At 38.1% G+C, this 25,406-nt stretch overlaps 1 protein-coding gene across 16 annotated transcripts in view; it reads right to left on the bottom strand.

Annotated features, from left to right (window-relative positions):
* LOC138755231 (lysine-specific demethylase 4C-like) overlaps positions 1–25,406 on the bottom strand; it is a 417,729-nt gene that overhangs the window by 206,450 nt on the left and 185,873 nt on the right. For all 16 annotated transcript variants that reach the window (XR_011352148.1, XM_069920849.1, XM_069920842.1 and 13 more), the window contains 2 exons: positions 22,527–22,906; positions 19,392–19,518 (listed from right to left, as the gene is read on the bottom strand). Coding sequence is in view for 15 of the 16 variants with exons in the window: in XM_069920849.1 (XP_069776950.1) it covers positions 19,392–19,518; positions 22,527–22,906 (507 nt within the window). In the remaining variant the exon portion in view is untranslated. The remainder of the gene's footprint in view (positions 1–19,391; positions 19,519–22,526; positions 22,907–25,406) is intronic.

Here is a 25,406-nt window from a genome sequence, read left to right as displayed (position 1 = left end):
GTCCTTGAAGTCAGTGTATGCGCCTTCCAATGAAGGTTCCTGGATGAAGTTGGCCACCCAGCCTGCTCTGCCCTGATCTAGGACGCTCACCACGTGGTAGTACCTGGTGGATTCTGCTGTGATCTGCTCGATCTGGAACTGTTCCTCAACCTGGTCAAACCACACGTGTGGTTGATTCATCCAGAAGGTTGGCAGCTTGAGAGCAACTGCATGAACTTCTGCTGGCTCGGTCATCATTGGGTTTAGATGCCATCTAAACTGTCGAGGTTACCAATTGTAACCATGTGCTACTTGAAAGAAGACACACACATGTAGTGTAGTCACGTTAAGTTCTGTGTTTTATTGGGGGCTCAGTCCCGACTTTTATACTCGCATTGTTCCTACCGTTGCCCTCCTTTTCTGATGTCATGACCCCATTTTGGGGTCGCTGGCCTTTAAGCTGCACTTACTGTTCAACCGCCAGTTTGCTTGTTGAGGCCAGCGTCGCTGAGCAGGCTGGTGCCTTTGGTTGTGCTCGCCACCTGGAGCACCGGCTTGATCACTGCCATGGTGGGCTGCCACTCCAGGATATTTTTTGGCAACGAGTCATGCAGCTCCAAACCACCCAGAACCTAAACAATCACAGCCTGCACAATGGCCTGAATGTGAAAGTGCTATCTCATGAGTCCAGGGAAGGTATTGTATGGGAAGAACAAGCTCCACATCTTTAAATATGGGAAACACATTTTTCCACATGCTAGATCTCAGAAAATATGAATTTCCTGAATGTACATTCAAAAATAATAATAGTATATTCATACAGAAAAAAATAAAAGTACTGTTTGGAATTTCACAGAATGTGCATACTAGATCACAAAAAACTTAAAAAAACAATTGAAATGTAAACTCAAACTATCTCTAGCACCTCCCATTCCTCTCCATTTAAACAAATGGGAAGGTTGCTCCTGTGCCAAACCTATCCTAAGCATAAATGAATTTATTCAAATAGACTCCCATACAAGCATCTAAATTATTGTCAGTTACACAGGGCAATAATTTCTACAAATTAAATTACCACAAGAGATTTTTAAAAAAAGATAATAAATGGGACAGGTTGCAGTTAGTGCAAAAAAGTGATGTTACAATAGTACAGCCAGATGGCTACTGGTCCAAGAGAAATTTATGGTTAGAACATAGAAATGTACAGTACAGACCCTCAGGCCCAGTGTGTTGAGCTAACATAATAATGAACTCTATCTGCTGAGAACTTCCATACTGCATAATCTTCTATTTTTCTCAGTTCCATGTACCTCCTTCCATCACTGCTCCCAGAAGTGCATTCCATGCTGTTAGGTAAAAACATCATGAGCTGGGAATGTAGAGGGAGTCTCCCAGTGCTGGGCCGTAACAAGATACAGTTGTGACCTTGTACTCTCAAGATAAGAGTGGGGATGACAAATTGATGTGCAGGAGGCTAGCAGGGAGGGACAGCAACAGTTTATTCATTGGACAATGTCATGGTATGATAATTTACTAAGTACGTATCCTAAGGTATATAAAAAACACCATTTTCTGATAACAGCAGAATGCGCCTTCTCCAACTAACACTGTTAGTTGCAAGTGTTACAATCCGGCAATAAAGAACAAAGAACCTTGATTTCGACTCAGTCTGGTGTTTGACTCACTCATTCATGAACAAAGCAGACCTAACAATGCACACAACACTCTCTGTGTGGAGAAACTTATCTCTTGCAACCTTCTGTACTTTATTCCCAAGCACCTTAAAACTATGCCCACTTATGTTACCCATTTCAGCTCTGAAAAAGCTTCTGCCCACCCACACAATTAATGCTTCTCACCAACTATCAGGTCACTCCTCACCCTCCTTCACTCCAAGGATAAAAGACCAAGTTCACGCAACCATCCTCTCCAATTCTTAATCTCCTCTGTACTCTCTCTATGGCATCCACATCCTACCAGCACTGAAAACAAAATTCCAAGTGGGTGTAACTAAGGTACCATATAGCTGCAACATTACCTCATAATTCTTGAACTCCATCTTTGGTTGATGAAGACAAACACACTATCTGCCTTCTTAACAACACAATCAACCTGTGCAGCAACTTTGAGTGCCCAATAGACATGAACCCCAGATTTCTCAGTTCCTCCACACTACTTAAAGTCCTCCCATGAACATTGTATTCTGCCTTCAAATGAGCAACTTCACACTTTCCTGGGGTAAACTCCATCTTCCACCTCAGCATCCCATCAATGTCCCTTTGAAACATCTGGAAACCTTCAGACTATCCACAGCACTCCAAACATCTGTGTCATCTACAAATTTACTAACCCACCCTTCCACTTAATTTATAAAAATCACAAAGAGGAGGGGTCCATGAACTGATCCCTGTAGTCAACAACTTTCATGAAGAACATAAACTATTGACAACCACTCTCTGCCTTCTGTATCCACAATGCAAGACCTCTTTGGATTTCATGCTTGCTCACTTTTGCAATGAGACCTGCATGGAGATCCTCATCAAATCCACATAAACAACATGCACTGCTCCACCTCTATCTTTGGAGTGGCATGGTTGGCATAATGCCTTTATAGTTCCAGTGATTGGGACATAAGATTGAATCCTGTGCTGTCTGTAAGAAGTTTGCACATTCTCCCCATGTCTGCATGGATTTTCCACGATTGGAGTTTGTAAAATGTGTACAAGATAGCTTTTTATATCAATACATAGAGGTACCAACCAGAGAGGGAGCTGTGTTGGATTAACTGTTGGGGAATGAGATGGGTCAGGTGACAGAGGTATGTATGGGGGAGCACTTTGGGTCCAGTGATCATAGCTTCAAGGTAATTATGAAAAAGGATAGGTCTGGACCCAGAGTTGAGGTTTTTGAGTGGGGAAAAGCTAGATTTGAGGAGATGCAAAAGTATTTACAAGGGGTGGATTGGGACAATTTGTTTTCTGGGAAGGATGTAATAGAGAAATGGAGGGTCTTTTAAAGGAGAGATTTTAAGAGTACAAAATCTTTATAAACCTGTTAGGTTGAAAGGTCAGGTCAAAAATTTGAGAGAGCCATAGTTCTCAAGGGATATTGGAAACTTGGTTCGAAAAAAGAGGGAGTACTACAATAAATATAAGAAACAGGGAAAAAAGGAGAAGTTTGGGTACAATATTGAATGTAAAAAGAATCTTAAGAAAGAAATTAGAAAAGCTAAAAGAAGGTATGAGGTGGCTATAGAAAGTAGGGTGAAAATAAATCCAAAGGGTTTCTACAAATATGTAAATAGCAAAAGGAAAGTGAGAGATAAAATTGGTCCAATAGAGAATCAGAAAGGACAAATGTGTGTGGAACCAAAAGAGATGGGGGAGGTCTTGAACAATTTATTTTCCTCATTATTTACTGAGGAGAAGGATATTGAACTGTGCAGGGTAAAAGAAGCAAAGGGGGTAAATATGGAGACTAAAGTGATTAAGAAAGAGGTAGTACTGGAGCTTTTGAAACATATAAAGGTGGATAAGTCTTCAGGTCCTGACAGGATTTTCCCCAGGACCTTGAGAGAAGTTAGTGAGGAAATAGTGGAGGCTCTGGCAGTGATTTTTCAAATGTCATTAGAGATGGGTATAGTGCTGGAGGATTGGCGTGTTGCGCATGTGGTTCCTTTGTTTAAAAAGGGTTCGTGGAGCAAGCCTAGCAATTATCAGCCTGTAATTTTGACGTCTGTGGTAGGTAAACTGATGGAAAGCGTTCTTAGAGATAGTATATATAAGTATATGGAGGGACAGGGTCTGATCAAGGACACTCAACACGGATTTGTGTATGGAAGGTCGTGTTTGACCAATCTTGTTGAATTTTTTGAAGAGGTAACTAGGAATATTGATGAGGGTAGAGCAGTGAATGTTGTCTATATGGACTTCATAAGGCCTTCGATAAGATTCCGCTTGGGAGGATAGTTAGGAAGGCTAAGTCCTTGGGTATTAATTTGGATATAGTCAAATGGATTCAACAGTGGCTGGAAGGAAGGTAGTAGTAGATAATTGTTTGTCAGGATGGAGGCCGGTGACAAGCGGTGAACCTTAGAGTTCGGTTTTGGGACCATTCCTGTTTGTCATATATATTAATGATCTGGAGGATGGGGCAGTAAATTGGATTAGTAAGTATGCAGATGATAGTAAAATAGGGAGAATTATGGATGATGAAGAGGGTTTTCAAAGATTGCAGAGGGATTTAAACTGCTTAGAGGAGTGGGCAGAAAGACGGCATATGGAGTTTAATGCTGATAAGTGTGAGGTGCTTCATTTTGGAAAGAATAATCAAAGCAAGACATATGTGGTAAATGGGAGGGCATTGATGAATGCAGTGGAGCAGAAAGATCTAGGAATAACAGTGTATTCTTCCCTGAAGGTAGGATAGGGTGGTGAAGAAGGCTTTTAGTATGCTTGCCTATATAAATCAGTGCATAGAATATAGGAGTTAGGAAGTAATGATGAAACTGTACAAGGCATTGGTGAGGCCAAATTTAGAGTACTGTGTGCAGTTCTGGTCACTGATTTATAGGAAGGATATTAACAAGATAGAGAGAGTGCAGAGAAGATTTACAAAAATGTTGCCTGGGTTTCAGCATCTGGAATACAAGAAGATTGAGCAAATTAGGTCCTTATTTCTTGGAACGTAGAAAGTTGAGAGGGGATTTGATAGAGATGTTTAAGATAATGAGAGGGATAGATAGAGTTGATGTGGCAAGGCTTTTCCCATTGAGAGTAGGAGAGATGGATACAAGAGGTTGAGAGTTGACGGGCAAAAGTCTAGGAGTAACATGAGGGGGAACTTCTTTACTCAGAGAGTGGTTACTGTGTGGAATGGGCTTCCGGGAAAGGTGGTAGAGGCAGGGTCAATTTTGTCATTTAAGAAAGAGTTGGTTAAATGAACTGACCCAGTTTGTAAAAGTAGATGACACAATTTTCTTGTTTATTTTCATTGTGTGATGACATTGTTTAATGGGCTTATTGTATATGTTGAATGTTTAGTGAGTAGGGAAGGGGGGTGGGAAGGAGGGAGTGAAGGGAGGGGGAAAAAGGGAGAAAATGACACTGTGTATATTCAAGAGGGAAATGTTTGTGTGTATTTTCGTTAATATGGTTCATAGTGTGAAAAATTTAAAAAAATTAAAAAAGAAAGAATTGGATGAGTATATGGATGGGAGGGGGATGGAGGGATATGAGCAGAGTGCTGGTAAGTGGGATTAGAGGAGGGTACTTGGATCAATGCGGACTAGAAGGGCCAAATTGGCCTGTTTCCGTGCTGTCATAGTTATATGGCTCCAGTTTCCTCCCACTGTTCGAAACGTACTGGGGATATAGGTTGATTGGGTGTAAATTGGATGGCACGAACTTGGGCTAAAATGACTTTTTTCCATGCTATATGTCTAAAATTTAAAGTTAAAAAAAAATTAAAAATGTAGTCAGCTATATCCTCAAAGAATTCAATCAGGTTCGTGAGACATGACCTTCCCCTGACAAAGCCACACTGATTATCCCTAATCAGATTATGCCTCTCCAAATACATGTTAATCTGTCTCTCAGGATCTTCCCAAACACCTTGTCCACCACTGAAGTAAGACTCACTGGTCTCTAATGTCCTGGGTTATTTCTACTTCCTTTCTTGAACAGGGAAACGTTACCAACCCTAGTCCTCCAGTGCTTTCCATGTCCCAAGAGATGATGCGAAAATCATTACCAATGGCTCAGCAATCTCTTCTCTCTCTATTTTTTTTCTTCTCTCTGTATTGCAGTTTGTTTATATTTGTTATCTGTTTACTTTTTTTTAACATGGATACACTGTGTAGTTTTTTTTGCACTACCAATAAATGGTGATTCTGCCGAAAAAAAGAATCTCAGTGTTTTACGTGATGTCATGTATGTACTCTGAAAATTAATCTAAAAATCTGGGTTCCTATCTTTTTAAACCCCTCATAGGCTTTTCTTTTCTCCAGAGCTAGATGTTCTACATTCTTCATATACTATGGTTCTTTCATCTTACTACCTTTGCCCTGTTTCAATGGAACTATGCAAATGTTCCATAAACATTTGCAACATTTCTGCCATACATTTCCCAGAGTACATCTGCTCGCAAATTATGCTCCCAAACTCCTGCCTAATAGTATCATATTTTCTTCTACCCCATTTAAGTGTTTTCCCAAATTGTCCATTGCTGTCCTTCTCCAACACAGTTGTGATAATTTTCTCTTAAGTGTTCATTTCCCAATACCAAGTCAAGCCACTGCTCTTGTTGGCCTATCTACATATTGTGCAAAGAAACCTTCCTGAATACACCTAACAAGTTCCACGCCATCCAATCCTTTCACTTTAAGATGATACCAATCAGTATTAGGAAAGTTAAAATCATCCATACAACAACTATTTTTTTTGCACCTTTCCAAAATCTGGCTCACTATCTGCTCCTCAACATCTCTGTTACTATTGGAGGTGGTCAATAATATGCACCCAGTTGCCCATGCCTGAATGTAGAAAGGCACAGACAGCATTCACACATGGGGTGCTAAGTAATGAGTAATATTAGTGACAAAAAAATGCATCTCTAATCACCTTTGCTTATGTTTAGTAGCATGATCAAGTTTCAGGGGTCACCATGGACCAGATACTCAAGATAAATTGCATGCTACATTGGCAGTCAGAGAGACTAACCTGCAGTTAGTCTGAATTCAATTCCTTTAGCGATGAAGGCCAACATTCCATTTGCCTTCTTAATAACCTGCTGCACCTGCAACCTAACTTTTTGCGATTCATGCACAAGCTCTCCCAAGTCCCTCTGCACAACAGCATGCTGTAGTTTTTCACCCTTTAAATAATATTCAGCTCTTTTATTTTTCTTGCCAAAGTGGATAACCTCACACTTACTAACATTGTACTCCATCCAGCTTAACTATATCCCTCTGCAGACTCTCCACATCCTCATTACAATTTGCTCTTCCACTCAATTTGGTGTCATCCACAAACTTAGCTACACCACATTTTGTCCCCTCCTCCAAGTCATCAATGTAAATGATGAACAGTTGTGGGCCTAACACCGACCCCTGCGGCACCCCACTTACCACTCTCTGCCAACCTAAAAAACTCCCATTTATCCTGACTCTCTGCCTCATGTCAGACAACCAATTTTCAATCCAGGCCAATATTCTTCCCCGGACTCCACTTTCCTGTAACTTACTGAGAAGTCTCTTGTGCGGCACCTTATCAAACGCTTTCTGGAAATCCAAATATACAACATCAACCTGTTCCCCTCTATCCACCGCACCCATTATATCCTCAAAAAATCCTAACAAGTTTGTCAAACAAGATCTTCCCTTTCTAAAACCATGCTGCATCTGCCTGATTGAACCCTTACGTTCCAAAAGTTTCACTATTTCATCTTTAATGACGGCTTCAAGCATTTTTCCAACTACAGACGTCAAGCTAATTGGCCGATAATTTCCAGTCTTCTGCCTACATCCCTTCTTAAAAAGTGGCGTGACATTTGCTGTCTTCCAGTCTGCCGGGACCTGCCCAGAATCCATGGAATTTTGGTATATGACCACCAATGCATCAACTATAACTTCTGCCATTTCCTTCAGAACCCTTGGATGCATATCATCAGGACCAGGTGATTTGTCTGGCTTTAGTCCCATTAGTTTCTCCATCACTACTTCTTTTGTAACAACTATTTTATCAAGGCCCTCCCCAACATTCGCATCCTTAACTCCGCACTTGGGCATGCTGGACGTGTCTTCCACCGTGAAGACTGACACAAAATATTTGTTTAATGCCTCGGCTATTTCCTTATTTTTTGCTACCAGTTTTCCTTTCTCATCCTCCAAGGGTCCTATGTTAACTCTGGCCACCCTCTTCCATTTTATATATTTATAAAATTTTTTGCTTTCTGTTTTTATATTTTGTGCCAATTTACTTTCATAATCCTTTTTCTCATTTCTTATTACCCGCTTTGTAACCCCTTGTTGACTCTTAAAGTTTTCCCAATCTTCCAGTTTCCCACTGCTCTTTGGAGCTTTGTACACCTGCGCCTTCAATTTTATACTCTCCTTTATTTCCTTTGTTAACCACAGTTGATTTTTCCCTACCTTGCTACCCTTTTTCCTGACCGGAATATATTTTTGTTGAGCATTACAAATATTTATTTGAAAATCTTCCACTGTTCCTCAACTGTTTCATCAATTAGCCTGTGCTCCCAGTCCACTCTGCCCAATTCCTCCCTCATCCTATGGTAGTCACCCCTGTTTAAGCATAATATATTAGTTTTAGATCTAACTATTTCCCCTTCCATCTGAATGAGAAATTCAATCATACTATGATCGCTATTTCCCAGATGGTCTCTGACTATTACATCATTTACTCTACCTATCTCATTGCACAACACTAGATCCAGGAGAGCATTTTCTCTTGTGGGTTCCTTAACATGCTGCTCAAGAAAGTTATCGCGGATGCATTCTATGAAGTCCTCTTCCAGACTCCCGTGACCAACTTGACTTTCCCAATCTATGTGGAAGTTAAAGTCCCCCATGACTACTGCCGTATCATTATTACTTGCCTCACTTATCTCTCTATTTATTTCCTGTGCCACTAAACTATTGTTATTTGGTGGGCGATAGATAACACCCACCAATAATTTTTTCCCTTTGTTATTCTTTATCTCTACCCAAATGGACTCAACATTATACTCTTTAGATCCCTGACCAAAACTCAAATTTGATAATCACTAATACAGAATTAAACGGCATTCCAAATTTTTCTCTAAGTTGATTAAAAGAAAGAAACTGTCCTTCTTCAAAACAATCCTCAATCACCTTTACAGCCTCAGAATCCCATACCCTTAAATACATATTATTCATTGAGAAAGTAATAACTCTATTTTTAATATAATGGAGTTTGGGTCGATATCTTACCCCCGAACCTATAATAAAATTCCTTTTAGACCAAATCCCTAATAAATTTTTTAAAACAGGCATATTATATCCCTGTAATAAACAAGAATTCCAATTAAATATAAATTGATGAACTTGAGACTCAGAAATACAAGCTAATTCCACTTTAGCTCAACTAGGAGACTGCATAATATTTAACATTCTATTAACAAATTTTATTTGTGCAGCTTCATAGTAATTTTGAAAATGAGGTAATTGAAGTCCTCCTAAAGCATATTTCCATGTCAATTTCTGAAATGCTACTCTCGCTAACTTGCCCTTCCATAAAAATTTCCTCACCGCCATATTCAAATCTTGGAAAAATACTTTGGAAGTAAACAAGGAATCGATTGAAAAAGATATTGAATACGTGGAAAGATATTCATCTTGATACAATTTACCCGACCTATTAATGTTAATGGAAGATCTTTCCATTTAGTCAAATCCATCTTAAACTTTCTCAATAATGGTACATAATTTTATATAGAGATTGGTAATTCACATCGACAATTACTCCTAAATATTTAATTTTATCAGACCATTGGAGTCTTGTAATCTGTTTACGCTCACTATAATCCCCATCACCCTGTCTCTCTTCTCAGATTTTGCCAAATCTCCCATGTTTCTGGCCTTTTCTGTTTATATTTCATATTTTTAATATCAGCAATTTAATTTTCAATCAAAATATATTAAGTTTATGTTGTTGTTTCAAGACATCTACTGTGAGTTTGTATGCGATTTACAATAAAATTTCAGCTTCTGGCTACTTTATTTGTAATCCATCAGAAGAAAAAATTCTTTGTGCTCTCGATTCAGTCCCTGAGGAAGCAATGTGAAATTTGCTAACTATAATTGCAAGTCGTGACAAAAAAAAGAATCAATACTTGATTATGTAGAATCACTAAATACAAAGTTTCATGATAGAATATGTTCAAAAAAAACAAAATGATTTTTGTTTGTAGTGTACTTGACAACTGAAGTCTGCAGTTTTTATTTAACAAGATCAAATAAAATGGGTAATCTTTGAAGACAAGACCACTAACTATTCCCTATGCCCAAGGTGATCCCTGCATTTGAAGCATATTGAAACATACAACCTTAACAATATGTGTATAATATTGAACTGGGCTCTTTTGTGTTCATTGATTAGGATTTCATAAAATTGCTTTTGTCTTCCTTCTCCAATATTCCTTGGCTAACACTGAATGAAGGCTCTTTTGACTGTGTTTATGACATAATTCAGATCTTCAAACTGAGAAAAACTTTCTCCAATAATAGTTGGTTTCAATAAATTCTTGGGTAGTTTTACATTTACAAATAAAACTATTCTACAAATTTTGACACTACTTCTAGAAACATGTTAAATGAAGTACATCAATTTGCACAAAAGTTAACTCATGATCGTTGACTGAATCATCAATGTATCCTTAAATTGCCACCTGTATTGCTGTATAACAGGAACCTGTTCTCTGCAATGCCATAATCCACCTGAACAGCACTGTTACCATGGACAGGATGCTCATCTTCTTTAAATTATTAAAAATCACAAACCCTATGTGAACTTTGACAAGGTTCACATTTTTTTTAACAATTACTGTGGAAAAGTAACGAGTGAAATTAATAATCATGTGAATTACATTGTCATCTCAAAGTTATCAATATAGATGAAAAATAACATTGGAACCAGCACCAATCCCTGAGACCCACTACTCATCACGGGGTTCCAATCTGAGTAACAATCCTCCATTACCATCCTATCTCCTACCTTCAGCCCACCCTGGATTTCATGTGACCAGACCAACCAACCAAGCAGGATATTCTCAAAAGACCTTCCTAAAGTCCATCTAAATACCATCTATAGCTCTGCTCTCATCAATCTTGATAATAAAAGGATAAAAGGTGGGGGTTAAGAGACAGGAAGGGAGCACAATATTGGTTGGAGAAATAATAATGCCTGCTTGATGGTTATGTTGGAAAGATCAAAAATAAGGCAAAATGGTTGAAGTGGGTGTTTAAAAGAAAGGGAAAGGGGTGTCGAATGAATCCCGCTGGGATGAGTAAGATTCTCCCGATACTGTGAAGTTTCTGATCTTTCTGCTATGCAGAAGAATCTTTCATTTCTATTCTTGGTTCAATGGACAGGACATCCAGGCTAACTGAATCTGAATGATCCAGGAAGTGACAAACATGTGTGTGGGAACATGAGTAAAAGAGTCCTGATGTAAGAGAACTCAAGGGTGAAAACTTGTGAATTGTGGCAGCATGCATTTTGGAATGTCATGATCACCAGGATTTATCTGCAATCACTGTACAGAACAGGCCACTCAATTTAAAAGTAAAACTCTCAACCTCAGTTTATTTTCTGAACTTCAATCAACAGGCACTTTCAGGTGGCCAAAATCCCCCGATATAAAGCCACATATTATGCCCATATGCCCACAGGCCTCCGGGAGGGATAATCGCTGGAGCACTGAGGTCCCCCTGGCACCTGAATGCAGCCGCTTTCAAGCGGCTGCTAAGGGGATGATAATCAGCTGGCTAGCACCTGATAGACCCTTCCCAGCTGCCCCTGCCCCCCAGCGCAGGCAGTAAGTGCTGGGGCAGCCAGCACGGGCTGTCCCCATACTGATCCCACTTCCCCACTCTCTCCCCACAGCCCTGTATCAGTGCCCACACTGTGGGGCAGCTAGCGCGGGCTGTCCCAGCTCTGACAGTCAACCATCCCAACCCTGACAGCACGAAGGGACAGGAGCCAGAGTGCGCTCTGAGGCACCTCCCGTGAAGCTGTCCCTTTCAGATGGCCAGTGCTACGCTTTCAGCGCTGCCTCCTGAACGACCATTCCACAGGATTGAAGAAGCCTAACTCTAATTAAAAAGGTATATGATCATTTGGGGGAGTAGAGTCAGAGTATAACAACAACAGAACAGGGTCTTGGTCCCAACTTGTCCATGCCAACCAACTTGATTCGTCAAGATGCACCCATTTGCCGACATTGGCCCATATCAAGCAAACCCTTTTCCATCCATGTATTTGTCAAAATGTCTTTCAATGTTACAGTTGTACCTACCACCTTCTGTGCATTAAAGGTAACCCTCAGGCCCATTTTAAATCTTTTCCTTTTCACCTCAAATCTCTAATCTCTAGTTTTAGACTCCCATATCCTGGGAAAAAGACTGTGACTATCTACCCTATCGATGCCTTTACAATCGTATAAACCTCAATAAGGTTCCTCCTCACCCTCTTAACACAGAAGGTAAAGCAGATAATGAAAATTTTTATAAATATATATAAAGTAGAAAAGAATGTCCAAACTAAACTTTGGTCCCTTCAAAGGTGAGCGGGGAATTAATATTGCATAATATGGAAATGGCCAAGGCCCTAAACTATTTTGTGTCAGTCTTCACAGTGGAAGAGACAGGTAACATGCCAAAGATTGATGTTTAGGGGTGTGACAGAATATATAGATATGTTTTGGGGAGATAAATTGGGAAAGATTTGTTAGTGTAGGTTATATATAAACACTTTAAAACAGATCTTATTTGAAATACTGAAGCTCTGCTAATGCTAGACATATCGGCCTCACAGCCTTTGCAAGAGCTTTAGAGAGTGCCCAAGAGACTTCACTAATGGATTGCTGTTTACAAAAAGGCAACAGATGAAAGAGCTTGTCGGATCTGCTTTCTGTCTGGAGTGGAACTTGCTGTTCTAGGAGGGTCATATGGTTTTGCAAACAGAGAGGGTCCAACAGGCTTTATCTTAGTGAGAGAGAGACAGACAGAGATCACTTCTACAGTGTTACAGTCAGCATCAGCAGCTGGGACTGGAACAGGACAAGCAGATAAGCTTACGGAAAGCCCATTTGAAAGACGGCCTGATCAAAGCCTTTGTGGCTCATGCAAGAGGAGAGGACTGGCTGTCTAATGTTTCACTTGGAATTAGAGAAACAAGAAGGAACTCTGTGGTGACCTGAACGAAAGAGGTTATCACCTGGAAAACCCTGATGGGGCAAATTTCTTCAGCAAGACACTGAAGTGGCTGGGTGTTCAGGGTACAACAAATCTCTCTCTAAAAACTGACAAGAACCTTCCTGAGCAATAACCATTTACCTTTCAAGCACTAAAGCCCAGTGAACTTGGAGGAATGAGAAGTGAGATTGGATTGTGAATCAAAGAACTTTTCTGAACTTACACACACATTACATACACATGCGCTTAGAATTAGAAGGGGGTTAAGTTAGGTTAGTTAAGTCGATAGTGATAAGTTAAAGTGTGATTCTGTTTTCATGTTTAAAGATAATTAAAAGCAACTTTGGTTTAAGTAACCATTTGTCTTGGTGAATATCTATTACTGCTGGGTTTATGGGTCCTCTGGGCTCGTAATATTTTATGGGGGGCTCGTGCTTTCAGATTGAAAATTGGAATTTTTGTGATTTATTAGCTAATTGTTTTTTTCAAGCTAATTTAAAGCTTGTGTGTGGGAAAAACAGCAGCAATGGATGTTCATACATTTTTGTCACAACCTTCACCTACAGAGCTGCAGAGCAAGAGAAAAGAAGAACTGATGGTTATTTCTAAGGCATTAAAGCTGACTGAAGTCAAGCATTGGATGAGGAAAATACAAATATAGAAGATTATAGTGAAATATTATATAGGGGAGGGAACATTTGTTGAGAAAGACTTGCATAATTTTCTGGAAGACAGATCTTTTGAGTTGCAATTGGAATTGGAGAAATGGAGGGTGGAAGAAGAAAGAGAAAAATGGAAGGTGAAAGAAGAAAAAGAGAAATGGAGGGTGGAAGAAGAAAGCGAGAAATGGAGGTTGTTGGAGACTGAAAAACAGAGACGATCTGATGCAGACCAAGCTGAAAAACGGAGGATATGAGGCAGAGGAAATTGAAAAACAAAGAAAATATGACTTGGAAAAAAGATGGAAAGGGACAGGCAGTTTCAATTAGAGAAGTTAAAAATTGAGATGGAGGGAAGAAAGTGAATTGAAGCTGTAACTCCTGGGGAGAGGTTTTTGGTTATTAGAGAGGTAAATCTAGTTCCTCCTTTTGATGAGGGAGATAAAGATACATATTTTCAGCTTTTTGAAAAGATTGTTAATGGTTCAAGATGGGCAAAAGAAAAATGGCCTCTTATACTCCAAAGTGTATTGAAAGGAAAAGCACAAATTGCATACTCTAGTTTGACTACAGAGCAAGTGGAAAATTATGATACTGTTAAACAAGCAGTATTGAAAGCTTATGAATTGGTTCCAGAACCGTATAGACAAAAATTTAGGAGTTTGGTGAAAACATGGAATCAATCTTAAATGGATTTTGCTCTGAAAAAATCTGTATATTTTGACTGTTGGCATGCCTCAAAAGGAATAAATAACAATTTTGACAGATTGAGAGAATCGATATTAATTGAGGAAATTAAAAGGTGTGTTCCAAATAAGATTAAATTATACCTGGAAGAGAGAGACGTGGCAGCAAACAGCGAGATTAGTGGATAAATTTGCCATCATTCACAAAAATACATCTCAGAATAGTAAGAGAGTTAATATGGAACAGATTAGTAAGCCTGTTCAGAAGGTTAATGTGAGGAGACTAATAAGCCTGAAATTAAGTCTGGAGAGAATGTTAAGAGAAAAGATGAAGGTAAGGTGGGGAAGGACAGAACTTCTGGATTTGTATGTCATTTTTGTAAGAAACCTGGTCATGTTATTGCAAAAGGAGGTGATCACTGAAGAGGTTGTGCTGGGCAAACCTGGTCAGCCTAAAGATTAGACAAGCCTCTAGTCCTGATTGAATGCATCCCAGGGTACTGAAAGAAATGCTGAAAGTCTGAACAGATGCCTTTGTGGTAATTTGCCAAAATTCTCTGGACTCTGTACAGATCCTAAAAACTTGGAAGACAGGAAATGTAACACGACTGTTTAAAAAGATGGGGTAGACTGCAATGAAAGAGTTAATAACAGAATTTTTGTTACTTTCACAATCCTTAAAATGAGCAGGCAAGTTAACTGGGAAGATAAGCAAGTCCTGGTCCTGATTCATTGGGTCCATAGGGCCTCAAAATGCAGAACGCAAGACAAAAGAGAATGCGATATGATAAGACGAATTCATTTTTGTGGGACAGGTTTCGTTGACAATGTACGACTCATCTTTCACTAAGAATGTATTAATTTTATAAGAGTTATTAAGATTTATAGTCAATTAGTATGTGTTCATTAGGAAAGAAATACAGACTCTTTTGGGTCTTTTCCTTAGATCGGAATCAAAATCAGCACAAAGGACCTCTGAGTCTCTCCAAACTAGTCCTTGTCAAGCAGAAGGGCGTGAGGCTGCAGTTTATAGATTGTTAAATTGTATCTTAGACTTATTTTTCATATTACATTACACTTTAATAAAATGGCCTGTTATACCCTTATGCTTTCTTTCTCCCTCAACGATCCAAATCCTCAAAAGCCTGCTTAATTTATCTCGTTACATAGACAAAACACAAGTAAGTATATGCCAGTTAGTTCCATTTCTGTAGTTGGGAAAATGCATGAATCTATCATTCAGGAAGAAACAGTGAGATATTTGTATAGAAATTGTTCCATCAGGCAGACGCAGCATGGATTCAAGAAAGGCAGGATATGTTTAACTAATTTACTGGAGTTTTTTAAGAATATAATAAATGTAGTGGAAAGAGAATAGGTGAATAGGGTATACTTAGATTTACAGGATGAGGTTTTGCACAAAGAACTCCTGCATAAAAACACATAGAGATGGGGGGAATATAAGACAGAGATGGGGAAAATAGGTGTTTCTGTTGTTGGCAGGGTTGTTAATAGGTTAACACAGATCGGTGCTGGAACCACAACTGTTCACATAATACATAAATGATTTGGATAAAGGGCACAAAGGTAGCATATCTAAATTTGTTGAGTTCATGACATTAAGTGGAAAAGTAAATTGTCCAGAGGATAAAGAGAGCCTGTGTAGACTCATAAATAGGTTAAGTGAGTAGACAAAGATCTAGCAGATGCAGTTTAATGTCAGTAAATGTGAACTCATTCAATTTGGGAAAAAAAATAATAGTTTGGGTTGTTATTTAAATGGTAACAAATTTTCACATGCAGTTAAGTAGAGACCTCAAAGTGCTTGTACATTAATTGCAAGAGGTTAGTTTTCAGATGCTACAGATAAACAAAGGGTACATGGGATGTTGGCCTTCATTGCTAGTTGGATTGGATTTAGAGTAGGGTGGTTTGGCTGCAATGTACAAAGTACTAGTGAGGTGCAGTTATGGTTTCCTTGATAAAGGAAATACTGACTTTGGAGGTGGTGGAGAGGTGGTACACCAGGTTGATTCCAGAAGTGCAGGTTAGCTTCTGGAGAAAGATTGAGTAGTTTGAGACTATGCTCATTGGAGTTTAGAAGGATTATGGGAGATCTTATAGGGACATACAACATAATAAAAGAAACAGATAAGAGAAGAGCAAGGAGAATGTGCCTTCTGACAGGTGAGATTCAAACTAGGAGATGTAACCTCAAGATTCAGAGAAGTAATTTAAGGCAGAGACATGGAAATGCTTCTCCCAGAGAGGAATGAATCTGTGCCCAAGGAAATTGTAGAGGTTGCCTCATTGAATGTATTTAAGACGCCGATATTTTTTTGAATAGGGTCATGGAGAATGGGCATAACTGACAGGCATTCCATGCTAGATCAGGGTTGACAGACCAGATGACTTACTGCTGCTCCTGTGCTAGCATATCCAGCCTCTCCTTATGACACAAGGCCTATCAGTCCTGATCAAATTCTCATGAATCTTTTCTGCACCTTTTACAATTTAATGGTCCCATCAACATCTTGCTAATACTGTCAATAAGTTCTTCTGAATTACATAATAGACTGCATTTCCACTATAATTATATAAAGGGTGCATGAAATTATTAATAGCAATAAGCTACCTCCAAATTTTTTCCACAATTTCTCAGAATCGGAATAGTCAAATGCAAATAGAAATCTAGATCCATCTTTCTTTATCCAAGTACATTCTTTGCTGGTAAAGGTGCACAAGTACCATTTATCATGGCTACTAATGTGACAGTACAATTCCTTGTCAAATGCCCACCTTCCAACAACTCAAATATTAAATACTGCACTGGACATCTAATATCCAATGAATCAGAAGTCTAAGTACCAAATGAAATCATGAAGAATATACCACACACCTGCACCTAGATAATAATAAAATGGTGAAGGTCATCAACTAAAAACATATCTATTAAAGATATATAGCAGTGAAGAACCACCCCTCCGCACCTCCACATAGGATGGAATCGTATGTACCTGAGGATGAAATGCATGCTGCCTTCAGCAGAGTGAAACTGAGGAAAGCATCCAGCCCGGATGAAGTACCTGGCCGAGTATTAAAAATCTGTGCTGACCAACTTACCGAGGTGTTCACATATATATTCAATATCTCACTCCAACAGGGTGTGCTATCCACATGTTTCAAACAGGCTTCATTCATACTGGTGCCCAAGAAGAGTGTTGTAACCTGCCTTAATGACAATCGACATGTAGCACTTACATCAATAACGACAAAGTGTTTTGAGAAGAAGTGACGTGGATACATTCCAGTTCACCTATCATAGTAACAGGTCTACGGCAGATGCCATCTCACTGGCTCTACACAAAGCCCTGGAACACCTGGACAGCAAAGATGCATACATCAGGATGCTCTTTATTGACTACAGTCAGCATTTAACACCATCATCCCCTGAAAACTGATCAGCAAATTCCAAGACCTGAGAGTTAACACCCTATTGTGTAATTGGATCATGGATTTCCTCACCTCCAGACCACAATCAGTGAAGACTCTAAGAACTTTTCCTCCACAACCAGAGCACTACAGGGCTGTGTGCTTAGCCCCCTGCTCTACTCATTTTACACCTACAACTGCGTGGCTAGGTATGACAATAATACCATCTACAAATTTGCCGATAATACCAGGCTGTACAAAGAAAGGGGAGGAGTCAGCATAATGGATGGAGATTGAAAACTTGGCTAAATGGTGCACCAACAAAATCTTGCATTGAATGTCACCAAAACTAAGGAGCTGATTGTTGACTTCAGGAAAGGAAAGGTATACAATCCAGTGATCAGTGAGGATGTGCATAGTTAAGTTCTGGGGAGTCACTATCTCGGAGGATCTTTTCTGGACCCAATGGCATAGTTAGGAAAGCACATCGACACCTCTACTTCCTCAAGAGTTTGCAGAGGTTTGGTATGACATCAGAAACCCTGGCAAATTTCTACAGGAGTGGTGAAAAGTGTGCTGACTGGCTGCATCAAGGTCTGGTAATGGGAACACCAATACCCTGAGTGTAAAGCCCTTCTAAAGGTAGTGCACACAGCCAAAGACCTCACAGGTAAAACCCTCCCCACTATTGAGTACATCTACAGAGAAAGCTTCTGTTGAAGAGCAGCAGCAATCATCAAAGACCCTTACCACACACTCTGTTCTCATTGCTACCATCAGGAAAGGGGTATAGGTGCCACAAGACTGGCACCACCAAGTTCAGGAACAGCTGCTACCCCTCTACCATCAGACTCAACGACAAACTTAATTAGAGACTCATTTAAGGGCTCTTACTTGTGCACTTTATTGATTTTTTTTGTTCTCTCTGTATTGCAGCTTATTTACATTAGTTATCTGCTTACAGTTGTTTGTTTACATGTTTATGCTGTATACAGTTCTATTTTTCACACTATCAATTAGTGGTAATTCTGCTGCACCCGTAGGAAAAAAAGAATCCCAGGGTTGTATGTGATGTCATGTATGTACTCTGACAACCATTCTGAATCTGATCTATTGCTCCATCTTATGTGCCCAAACATCACAAATATGCTGAGGACATCAGGCTGTAGCAAACTTCACCTGATGGTGAACTCAGTGTTCCAAACCCATCAAGGCTTTCAACAAAGCCATGAGTGAAATGAATAGCAAGTGCTTTTTTCGGTGCAACAGAATACCAGTAAAAAGCATACCACCATGTCCCTCATTACTGACGAGGCAGAATCCACCAGCAAAAGTTATTGTGCAGAATTATTACTGTAAATAAATATAGCCAATTATTTTGTATCCTACAGATCATTTGAGGACCAAACACTTCCCATCAAACTGGAATCCAAGAGTATTATAAAATTGAAGATCATAGCGATTGTTTTCAGTAAAAAAATAGAAACTTTTGATGTGTGGATTATGAAAAGTACCATAAACTCCAATAACCTCCCACAAAAGTAGAGTAATACACAGAATTTGCTTGAGAGGATACAAGATTGTTTGAAATTATGTACACACAAAAATATGACAAACTTTTAGAATACCTATTGATGATATCAATAATAATTTCAACCCCTCAATGTACACAGTACTAACCTTCATCACTAATCAATTCTTGTTTCACGAGAGTTGAAGGGGATCTAGCTGGTGGCTTGCATAATGGATGTCGTCGACACTTGGCTGATTTCTTTTTCCCGATGCTTCTGATCAACTGTTCTGGAAACTGAAAAATTACAAGTTATTTTTGTCTTTTTAATGAAATTAGATATTGCCTAAATTAATGCAGATTCTCTGGAAAATACTGCACATGATCATTGTTGAAATGTACCTATTTATAGCCATGTCCTGAATTTAACAATACAATTTTCAACATTATAAAGTTTATTATCTTTATAGTGATAAGCAAATGACTCCCTTTGGTGCAGGCTACCTAATTCAGATTGTTCTTAGCCTCCCCACCCCCAATGAAATAGTTGCTTATTGAACAAATCTTAGAAGAGCTTACTTTATAATATAATTTTTAAAATACATTGATGATTCTTCAGGTTTGTCCAATAAACAGGAAAGCCACAATAACTTCACTTGGAGGATTGGGGAGTGGTTATGGTTGTGGAAGTGATGGGCACATGGAGGTGAGCTCACCTCAAAATAAAGAGAATGGTCTCAGATGTCCAGCAACAGAAATGTGCACCAAAGATGGGGAATGGATCAAACCGAGTGATAGCAAACAGTTGTTTTTTGGGGGAAAAAATTGCGCTCAAATCCATCCACTTGAAAATTCCTACCACTTGCCTTCTCTTTTGATACCCCTATCATGGAAAAAAATAATTTCCATGGTTAAAAAGAACTTTCCACTATCAAGATACAAAAAAAAATCAATATTACAAATTTACAGTCCATTCATTCCTGTGAACTAAAAAATTGCTTCTTTGAAAATGCACACATATGTAAAATTTACTATTTAGAAGAATAATAGTGGAGTTGCAGATTATCTTTTATAATTGTTGACACAGAAATTCAAAGCTGACAGCACATGGAAGTGCCTTTGCTATGTGGACTGCAAGAGAATTTAATTACATCAGAATTCATTACCACCTTCTCAAGAGCAGTAAAGGTTCTGAAATAAATCCTAACTACATTGCATGAAAGATTTTTTACAAGTTCATGTGATCAGATAATGCAAGCTAATTTTAAGTGGTATTGTTTTATTTCAAGATCCTTGGTAACACCAAATGACAAATTCCAAATAATTTATCCAATGAAAATGTGTTCGGTATATTAAATGCAATAATAAGTCAGTGCAGCCCAGATCTTTCCAATCTATAATGTTCATTTCATAATGTCTAAACTTACAGAAAATATGATAAATATCTCCCTGCCAATTAAAATACAAATTTTAAATTCAAGATTTATGTTGCCAGGTGAGGCACCAGTTTAATGCCTTTATCCTTCCCCTTTCAAACTCAATCCTGGATTACTGAAGGAAAAGTGAAAAACTCTTAAATCTGCTCACTGCCGAAATCTTCCATCAAATGAACATGTACAGCCTTAACCAAGGTGACGACATATGATGTCAGAAAATAATTCTCTCAGCAGAGATATCAAATATACTCTGCAGTAGGAAAGAAATATAGGAAGTTTTACTGAGCCATGCCAAGTCAAAAAAAAAATGATTGAATGATACAACACATGATAAAATTAATCAACTCAATATGCTGTGACAGGCTTTTCAGTTCTATCCAATTAATGCTCTTTCTCCACAATACTCCAAAAAGAATAAAACTTTCAATTATTCATGTAATTGGCTTTTCAATTTCACTTTTGAATCTATTCCCACCATTTTTTCAAACAATGTGAAAAACAAATCTAAAAACAGCTCATGTTTTTAAAAAAATTTGAATTTTTCGGCAGACTAGAGGGGCCGAAGTCGCCTGTTTCTCTGCTGTAATTGCCTCTGGTTCTCTTACTTTATATCTTAAACTCGAGTGCACTGGATTACCAATACTTTAATCACAGGAAGCTGATTCACCTTAATTCCATTAAAAACATTAATGTTAAAAATATCTATTACATCAACACTCAGCCTACTCTCTTCCAAAAGCAACCATCTCATCTCTTCTGTTCTCGGGTAACTTAGGTTCCTCATCTCCTTCTGAACTTTTCCCTACTGAATTATCTGCAAGTTTGTGTAATTATTTAAGATTGTGGTGCCCAGAACAACAATCTATAATTATTTATTTTTGTATTCAATTCTTCTATGAAGAAAGGCAAAGTGTGTATGTGTGTGTGGGGGGGGGGCGGGGGGGGGGGGGGTGATGAAATAAGTATTGCACTTTTCTATTCAATGTGATGGTACAAAATGCAACTTCATATTTCATAACCAAAATAATCACACTCTTATGGCTGAATGATCAATAGATTGTAGGATTGTTGCACAAAAGTGAATTGATGGAAGTGTAAGACAGGTCCTAACTGATGTCTAGTCAAGAGGACATTCTTGAAAAGCACTGAAGACAGCCATTAAAGATCATCAATTTGTTTGTGACCAAAGCAGCTATGAAGATTTGTTTTTTTGTAATTCTGAATCCTTCAATCGTGTGCTTTCAAGCAGTGCAAAAGTAAACAATTCAAGTTCTCTGGGACAAAAAAAAACAGTTTAGCATTTCTGAAGAAAAATGACCTCTCCTTTGCTCAAGGTATATTTTTCAAACAAGTGAACAGTAATTAAAATCAGATACTGATCCAGACCTTCTGTAATTTATGAACTGCAGCATTCTTAGTTTTATTTTTAAACATCAAGAATTAAGAACATGGTTGTACTTCATTTGGCACTAAATTAATATACCAATTTTAGTGATAAATTGTGGACTTTATGTTTTGTAAATTCATTTAACACAGGGAAGGTGAGTGAATCAGAGTTGTTAAATCAATTGACTGCTTTACTCCTCTGTTTACTGATCTTGCTAGACACAGAATTAAGGACACTAACTTCAATTTCAGCAGAATGAGAACAAATTCTTCAAAGAAATTTGTATGTATATTTGTTGGGAAAACTGACAATGGGAAAAATTCATCAACCTATTGGGTGAGGTTTTTTTTAAATTATGATCAGCATAATACTGCTAAATGTGAACAATGTTGATTAAATGAAACAATGGTTAATGGATATGTGCAGTGGAAAGAAATGATTACACATTAATTTCTTGAACATATTTTTAAAAATATTATTACACTTGGTACTTCTCCAGGCTCCAAGCCATTTTCTCCACTCTCCGCTTCACTAGTTTCCTCCTCTGTAGAGACACTATTAGTTTTGCGTTCTTTCCAGCAACTCTGTCGAACTTCTGCAGCAACATCATCAAATGTGTTCTGATACAATTGTTCCTTCCTGTTTATTGCATCCACCTCCTTGGATTTCTGTAGACTCTTGTTCTCCAATTTGATTTTAAGGTCAAGATTTACATTGTCTATGTATTCTGAGGAGGCCACAACCACATCATGTTTGCCCATTGGTGTTAATGAAAAGCAATCATCCACTTTCCTCTTTCCATCAGCTTTATTTCTGAATTTGTTGCTGGCAACATTGGACACTGATTCTGTCCAGTCATTATCTGAGGGTTTAAAGAATTTTTGACTTTAGTTGCAACATAAGATATAGTTAATGTTAACACGAAACAAAAATACTGTTTTATGCAATAGTTACAGCAGAAAGATATTCTACATGATGTGTTTCAACTAAATATTTTGAAAGAATAGTGCAGAAACCAGTGTCATGTTTAAAAAGGATATCATACAATTTCTAACAATGTAGTCTATGGATTAGTAACTAGAAAAATAAACAGAGATGCATAACTGCATTAGAGAGTTTGTGAAATATATTCCAAAAATACATTTAAAATAAGAGTGCCACCTGATGCTAAAGTTTCACACTGAGAACAAGAATCACATGAAAAGAATAAAGAGAGATTTTGAGAGAGACATGCCCGAATATAGAGATGATGCCAATTAGCAGGAAAATAAACAACTTACAAACTGAATAGAAAAAACTAAAATGTATCATGTGAACTAGTGTCTCTGAGGGTGAAATGATTCTTGTATATAAAACTAAGGCTTTCTCCTTACACATGGATTCTTTACAGTTGGATTGCTCTTGGAAACACTCAAAGATCTCACATGAAAACATTTTCACAAAAAGGAAACATGAACAGTGTTTTTGAGGGAAGACTTCATCAAACCCGAAGAATCAAAGGAACTATTTATAAATTAAATCCAAATGTTTGAGCATACAGGCTCCAAATCTGTAAAAAAGTAGAATATTTACCTCCCAAATTATATGTAATTTTTTTTCTAATGGAATATAGCTTTGAATTTCAGTTTGCCATCTTCCTAATGTTAAAGAAAATCTGATTTCCAAGTAACAGCAATATAATTCCTTGCTATTACCAGAACTAATTTAACAAATTTCAATTGAGAACCCAATAAATCTAATTTAGGAATTAAATTTCCAAAATTCTCCATCAAGAATAATACAGGATTTAACAGAAAAGCAACACCAGTAATTTGTTGCAAGAAATTACTACTAGAAATCCAAAATGGTTTGATTTTTGAGCAAAACCAAGTAGAGTGGAGAAAAGTTTCTTCACCACATTTAAAACATTGGTCTGAAATATCTGATTTCCATTTATGAGGTGTAAAATATAATTGATGTAAAAAATTATATTGAAGTAATCTATATCTTACATTAATTGTATTAATCATAATATCCTTACACAAATTTTGCCATGTCTGCTGATCTATTGATATATTTAAATCATGTTCTCATCTTTCCTTTGACCTAAATAAACTTAATTTAGACACTTTCTTCTGTAATTTCATACATACTAATGAAATAAATTTCTTAACAATTCCATCAGTAGCCAATTTTTCTAAATCAGTTGTTATGAGCCCAGAGGATCCCAAAACCCAGCAGCTAGATATTCACCAAGACAAATGGTTACTTAAACAAAAGTTGCTTTTAATTATCTTTAAACATGAAAACACAATCACACTTTAACTTATCACTATTAACTTAACTAACCTAACTTAACCCCTTTCTAATTCTAAGCGCTTGTGTATGTAAGTTCAGAAAAGTTATTTGATTCACAGTCCAATCTCTCTTCTCATTCCTCCAAGTTCACTGGTTGCAGGGAATTTTTATACTGTGCACAGAATTTAACATTTATGAAGTTCATCAGGCTTTGGTGCTTGAAAAGTAAATGGTTACCACTCAGGTAGATTCTTGTCAGTTTTCAGAGAGAGATTTGTTGTTCGCTGGACACCCACATCTGATTCCTTTTAATCAGCCACGTCAGTGTCTTGCCGAAGAAATTTGCCTCATTAGGGTTTTCCAGATGATAACCTCTTTCATTCAGGTCACCACAGAGTTCCTTTTTGTTTCTCTTATTTCAAGTGAAACATTAGGCAGCCACTCCTCTTCTCTTGTATGAACCACAAGGGCTTTGACCGGGCTGAACTAAGCACTCACAACCTGTCTTCATAATTGGGTTTTTCCACAAGCTTGCCAGCTTGTCCTGTTCCAGTTGTTGCTGCTGATTGTCAAACTACAGAACTGATCTCTCTCTCTCTCTCCCTCTCTCGAGAATAGCCTGTTTGACTCCCTCTCTCACATGACCCTCTTAGAACAGCAGACAGCACTTCCAGACAGCCTTCTATCTCTTTTATTTGTTGCTTTTCAAAACAACAATCCATTAGTGAAGTCTCTTGGGCACTCTCTAAAGTTTTTGCAAAGGCCCCCAAGGAGCCGCCCTGTCTGGCTTGAGCAGAGCTCCAGCATTTTAAATAAGATCTGTTTGAAGTGTTTATATATGACCTACACTAAAAAAACTTGCCCCAAATTTATCTCCCAGAAACATCTATATACAATACAACATAATCTGTCACATAGTATCATTTCTGGTCTTAATTTGTCACTCAAAAAGGCTCTCAATGGAAAACAGCAAAAGAGTATTATGGGGAATATCATATCTCGTTTTCAATTAATCAAATGTCATCAATTGACCATCACACATCTGGTTTACCTAAAGTCCACATCCAACACCTTAGTCTTGCTGA

The sequence above is a fragment of the Narcine bancroftii genome, chromosome 1 (genome assembly GCF_036971445.1).
Source record: "Narcine bancroftii isolate sNarBan1 chromosome 1, sNarBan1.hap1, whole genome shotgun sequence".
Lineage (NCBI taxonomy): Eukaryota > Metazoa > Chordata > Chondrichthyes > Torpediniformes > Narcinidae > Narcine > Narcine bancroftii.
Note: the sequence above shows the minus strand (reverse complement) of the source record. Positions and strands in the feature narration are given on the sequence as shown.